Source organism: Gavialis gangeticus, unplaced genomic scaffold (assembly GCF_001723915.1).
Source record: "Gavialis gangeticus isolate Ggan-Ray unplaced genomic scaffold, GavGan_comp1, whole genome shotgun sequence".
In the NCBI taxonomy this organism is placed as follows: Eukaryota; Metazoa; Chordata; order Crocodylia; family Gavialidae; genus Gavialis; species Gavialis gangeticus.
In genome coordinates, this window is record NW_017729031.1 from 73,213,528 (window position 1) to 73,219,904 (window position 6,377).

The following is a 6,377-nucleotide window of genomic DNA, read 5'->3' on the forward strand; positions in this document are numbered from 1 at the left end:
GGGGGGGGGGGGCTTCTGCCACTGCACGCACCCCAGCAGAGAGCCAGGGGTTACATGCCCCCCTGGTTTGTGTGTGGGGCAGAGGTGGCTACCACTGCATGTTGGGCTTTGCATCCTGAGCCGTGCACAAGATTGGGGTCGGGGGGAGGTGCCCTCTAGGCCTCCGCCTGGCTGCGTGCCGCAGCAGGAGCCCTCCCTTTCGCCTGGATGAGCTGCCTGGACTCTGACCCTCTTCCAGCCCAGCCATGGCCCCATTCACCTCGTGGCAGGGGATGTGGCAGAGCACAGACAGGGATTGTCCCACTTGCCCAGCCCAGCCCCAGTGCCAGGGGGCATGGCTCAGCCCAGCCACATGTGGCCTGCTGCCATCCTGCCACTTCCCATGTGCATCCTTCTGCTCCCAATCATGGAGTCTCTGACAGTTGATCTTAGTCTGGAGGGGCTGAGATCAACTTTCAAAGGCTCCAGGATCAACCAGTTGATTGGGATCGACCGGTTGGTGAACACTGGCTTAAGGGAACAGCAGCATATCGTAACAGAGTTGCAAACAAAATAAACCTGAAAGAGGTTTGGGGTTTTAGCCTGTTGAAATCATCACTCAGTTGACTGTTTGAGGTAGAACATACTTGAATGACATTTTTGGGACAATGGACTACATTTCTTGAATTGTTACTAATATCAACATTTCAGATATATTAAGTATTTTAAAATCTAACATTTTTAATCTAAGTCATTTGATGAGTTTATATTTGTTTGGTGATGAGAAGGATTGCTGGTAGGTTTCTGTGTATAAAGAGAACCTTTTAAGCTAGTGTTCTCAGATTTGTTTTCTGTTCTCTCTTTTAGAAAGGAAAATGGCCAAAATGGAGGCAAAGACATCACTTCTAGACAACATGATTGGGGTGGGAGATATGGTGCTTTTAGAGCCTCTCAATGAAGATACATTCATCAATAACCTCAAAAAGCGCTTTGACCACAATGAAATATACGTGAGTATATGTTGCATAAATAGCCTTTTCAGGGGAGCTATTTAATCCTTTTTCTTTTCTTTCTTTTTTAAAAATTTTGTGTAGGGATGCAGATCAGCTGCCTTCCTTGACACTAATTCCATTAGAAGAAGAGCTTAGAATCTTTTTTTTCCCCTCACATGTTATTACTTCCTGCTTCTATTGCCTTACCTTACCTGACCTTCTTTAGCCGTTTCATGGTTCTTTGCATGGGTTCAAACCGCATCCTAAAGGAAGGGTTGGATTCTTGAGCTTTTCATAGGAAACAGTGCAGGAATTTTAATACCAGTATTTTATCCTGCTGTTGTCCAAGAAGGATGATGTTGCAATAAATACTTTTTCTAGGGTTGGTAGGGTACAGGAAAAAGCAGCAGTTGGTTTAGCTGCATCACTTTATGGTCAACAGGTTGATAGCATAAGAAGGGTATACATAGATTAATGATTCAATCAGGGTGCTGCAAAATCCTTTTAAGGATGCCATGTGGTGCCACTCAATATTATCACTGTTAGAAGTGCAAACACCTACATAATTAACAGGACAAACCCAGATAATTCACATAGTAATCCAGAGTGTCAAAAACATTCATGGTATTTCTGAATTTTTTGCAACAGATTTGCTCTTTTTTTCCCAAAACCAAGAAAAATGAGCGCGAAAAATAAGAGCTGGAATTTTCCAAAGGGTGCCTTCAGTCTAAAAAGGTTGAAAACCACTGGTATAGATTAAAAAATTTTCTTACAAATCTAGTAGGTACCTATATGTTCATGGTTAGAAACATTGTTACTAAACTTGAATATATGTAGGATTCGTTAAAATGGTTGAGCACATACATCTTCTAACAGCAGTCTTAAGAAGAAGGACTATGGTCTGATGATTACATCAGGGCCTACAAATGAGGACTTCCACCCTGATCCCAATTTTGCCACTGGTGTGACACTTAAATCATTTCAACAAAGATATTTAGGGTTCACCTTTAGGTCACCCTCAACAGGCCTGTCATTATCTTACCTTGTAGCCTACACCAAAGCTATCCATATTATGCAGCTCACCTGTGAACTAGAGTCTACTTAGGAATTGGCTTGTCTCCATATATGTGCAGTTGAGCAAGGAAATGGGGATGCAGAAGGACTGAAGGTCTGGTATAAGGAATTGTAGGAATTCTGTCAGTGGAAATCCTACATGCTTAAGGCCAGCAGCACCTGGACAAAAAGGGGAGATCTGATAGATGAGTAGGGGCAGCTTTGACTAGTTCAGCAGAACTTCCAGGCTTGAGCTGGACTACTTCTGGAGTCAAACTAAGGGCTTTGCAGTGTAGATGCTTCTCATGCATGAGTTTTAGGATGACTGTAAGGTTACCACTGCAATCACAGTCTTAATTCTCTTTAAACTGCATGCAGTATAGTAAGTAGTCTCTGCAGCAATATGAGGGTAAAGTGCCAAGAGCTTTCATATCCATTAGGGGCACCTGCAACTGACTGGAATTGAATGTTAGTGTACTATACTTTACTTTATCCTCCACCCATTAATCTATTTATTTTCAATGCCTTATGTTGTTTGGTGTTCTTTCCTGTTAGGTTTCATTCTGTTTTCTACTGTCTAAATCAGGGGTGTCAAGCTCATTCGGCCAGGGCCAATTTACAAGCTAGATCTGGAGCAAGGAGCCATGTCATCTGACACATGGGTCAGAAATTTGGCAGGGGGACAAGTGATGACAGTATTAATTGTTGCAGCAGCCACTGCTCATCCTGCTACCACATTTCTGACCTGTGGGCAGTTCTGCAGGCCAAATGACATGACTGCTCTCTGGATCCAGCACATGGGCTGGAAATTTGGTGGTGAGATTAGTGGCAGCTGCTGTGGCTCCAAGAGCCATGGCAATTAAGCCACAGCTGATTGCCCCCTATTTACATTCCTGCTCTGAATTGTTTATCTGAATTGTTTTCTGTTTACTGCTTATTTTTCCCTTTTCTTCCATGCCTTATTTTGCTATGTTTCTCTCTCTCTCTCTGCCCCGTTGTGCATTCTTTGTTATTTTCTCTTCTGCCAGAACTGATCTCCCTCCACCTGTCCATATCCATTCTGTTGCCCACATCCATTCACCCATGCACATTTATGAGTAGCTCACATCTACTTATTATGTCCCACTGATCCTCACACATATGAACTGCAAAGTTTATCTATCATCAGAAAAGCCGAGCAAGTGGAAGGGAGAAGTCAATGTGACATCCAGATTCTGGAGGGTGAGAGAGACACCTGTCAAGGTGCTATTTGAAGAAGTTATCACTCCTAGCCTCTGATAATCAGATTTCTAAAAGCTGGCTTCTTTGACTTCTTGAAGAAAAAGGTTGTATTCTATCCCTCTCTCCCATGCTCACAGACAGGCAAGAGGATCTTTTCATATCTACCATTTTTTCTGGCTGGTTTTCCCTAGTTAACAACTCTAGCATCTGACTTTGCTGCTATTCAGTTTTCTCAAGATGTTGCACATATAACTGACTTGAGCCTTGTCAGGTTTAACATTATATATGGTTTGGAGTTGCTTCAGTGAAAACTAAACAGACCAATAATGCTGTAACTGTAAAAAGCATGAAGGAAGAGGAATGGGACCTGTGTATATGCAAATTTAGGAAGGCAGACTATGTGAGCTTATACTCAAGTTCTTGTTTTTGAGGTAACTTTGTTAATCACAAGGGGTAGAAACTTACAGTAGACTGTGCCAGCAGGCACTTGCTGAGGGGAAAAAATTATTTGGCCTGAGGGAGTGGCATTTTCAAGAATCTTGATGTAAGGTTTTACTGAATGCCGAGTCTTTAGGAGGTATTTTTTGACTTTGTGAAACTGGATAGTTTTGTCTGGAGATAAGTTTGATTTAAAAGCCAGACACCCAATTGACTTCTAAAAGTTTATATTTAAAAACTATCAGTATTACTCACTGGTTGGTAACTTTTTCAAATGTACATTCTTTGAAACCTGTAACAGATGCATGGTCTGTTGCCAAGCACACAGACCTTTTAAAAACAGGTAGTTCATTTTTGTGCGTGTCAGATTGCCCAGGAAGGGTAAATTATGTAGTTAACTTTTTCTCTTGTTGGTGTTAAATGAAGTCTATTACCTCACCTTGTAGAGACAGAGCTTCTTTTAAAGCACAGTGCTGAGCACTGAAGTGTATTAAAACATTTAATTCTCAGCAAGTGGAAACAATCACTGTTTCAAGGAGGTACCAAGCCATGAAGCATTATTAGGTAGATTGGATATCTGATTTGCAGCTCTTCATAATTTTATTCACTGAAATATTTAAGGAATGTTATTTCTACTCCACATCAGTTGCATTCTACTGCCTTGCAAATTTCACCCCCGCAATTTTGTTCCCTGATGTTTTCTAAAACTTGCAGTGGTCAGAATTTTGTTGGTTACAACAGTGTTTCCAGCCCAAGGCACATTTACATTACAATTACTTACATTACTTAGAATTTTCTGCGGCACACCTGCTAAGGCATTCCCCATCCTTGTACCTATGGTAGCTCATTGCCACGGCTAAATTGTGTGGCACACCTGTTCATTTCTGATGGCGCACTTTTGTGCCGCAGCACACTGGTTGGGAAACGTTGAGTTACAACAACCCGTGGGGGGAGGGCGTGTACGTGTACGTGTGTGTGTTCAAACAAGTGCATGTTTTCCCAAAACCTCAACTCTGAGAAGTAAATTTTGCATTTCTTTTTTTAGATATGGGGGTGAACACATTGAATCCCTTGTTACATCTGGAAGCAATGTTTTTTTAACATATAGGTTATCAGTTTGCATGCTGTCATGGGACAGCAAAATGCAACTACTAGGCTAGGGACAGAAGTTGCACATAAACTGGTTTAAGTGTTCAGAAACTGGTTTAAACCTGTAACAACATAAATTCAGTGCACATAAACCAGTTGCAAAATGGCTGAAACTGGTTTAAGGTAAACCTAGTTGAATGTAATATCGTACTTAAATGATTAGGCTAAACCAGTTTATGAAACTTCTGCCCTGGACCCCTTCCTGGTTCAAGTTAAATTATGGTCCCCCAGCATCACAGGATGCTTTGCAGCCCTGGGCTGGGTTTCTGTTTCAGAGAGCAGGGATGGCCTCACCCATCTGTTCCCTAGACAGGCTGGCTGACAAGGGGGTGGAGGTGGGAAACCTGGCTGGGGACCACAGCCAGGTCTGCAGTGGGGGCAGCCCCTACCAGAATTTTCCCTGCTGGAGCAGAGGCATCAGCTGGCAGGCTCAGGCACAGGGGAAGGAGGGGGGGTTGAATCCCCTCTTCCACTGACATGAGACCCCAGCTGGGGTCTGCTTGGCAGGGACTGGAGTAGAACGGGTGGGGGCATGAGGCAGGGTTGGGGGGTCAACAACTTGGGAGGGACTGCCCTACCCGGAGAACCCTGGCCTGGGGTCTGAGGTGAGGGAGGGGGTTTAAACCCCACTTTCCTGGCTGAGAGCGCTGGCCCTGGATGGGGTATGGCCATGCCCCCTGCTCTCCGCTTGAGCCTCCTTTCTGGGCCCTGGGCAGTCCCTCCCAGGCTGTTGCTCCCCTACTCTGGTGGGAAGGGCAGGGAGGAGGAGCAGGAGCTGCTGCTTGGGCGCAGGGTCCTGTTGGTGCTAGGCAGCTGCCTCAAGGAAGTGCTGCGCCCTGGGTTGCTGCCAGGACCCTGCTGGCTTTATGCCCTTGTAAACTGCCTGGTGCTGCACTATCACCTGCTCCACGGGCTACGCTGGGGCTGCGGCAGGGGCTGGCCCAAAGGTGGCACCGGGTAAGGGTGGGGGGCCTGCTGTGCTTCTGTGGCTGCTGGGGCTTCCTGAGTGAGCTGGTGATGGTGTCAAGCAGCCACAGCTATTGCCGCCTCTTCCTGCACCACAAGCTGTGGGCCTGCTGCTGCAAGTGCTTCCCTGTGCTGCTGCCACTTACCCCTTTTGTGCTCATCTAGCTTGCTGAGAAGTGGTTCCCAGGTGAGTGTAAGTGGGCATGGGGTCATGGACACCTGGGGGAGCTGCTGGGCCAGGGCTGCTTCCAAGAGGTGCTGGGTACTGCCAGCTGGGTGCTATGAGCAGGTGGGTGGCATGGCCCTGATGCGCACAGCGTGGCTCTTGTGGCATGGCCTCACTATCTGCCTTGCTCCAGTCTGGAGCTAGCCCCAAGCACCCAACAGGGTCACTTTGGGGCTCTCCGCCTGTTTAGTGGGAGGGACAGGGAAAGACCCACCTGTGTGAGACCCCCCCCCCCACGCACGCACACACACTGGCCTGTCATATCTAAGTCCCCCGTCCCCCTCATTGTGTCTAATGCCCCCTTCTCCCCCAACCCCCCACCACTGGTGCCCAGTCACATCTGAGCCCCCCTC

The 6,377-nt window shown here is 46.1% G+C and overlaps 1 protein-coding gene across 6 annotated transcripts in view; it reads left to right on the forward strand.

The window, feature by feature from the left end:
• Positions 1-6,377, forward strand: part of MYO1B (myosin IB) — a 236,509-nt gene that overhangs the window by 32,623 nt on the left and 197,509 nt on the right. For all 6 annotated transcript variants that reach the window (XM_019523112.1, XM_019523114.1, XM_019523116.1 and 3 more), the window contains exon 2: positions 847-989. In XM_019523112.1, coding sequence (XP_019378657.1) covers positions 855-989 — 135 coding nt within the window. In that variant the 5' untranslated portion in view covers positions 847-854. The remainder of the gene's footprint in view (positions 1-846; positions 990-6,377) is intronic.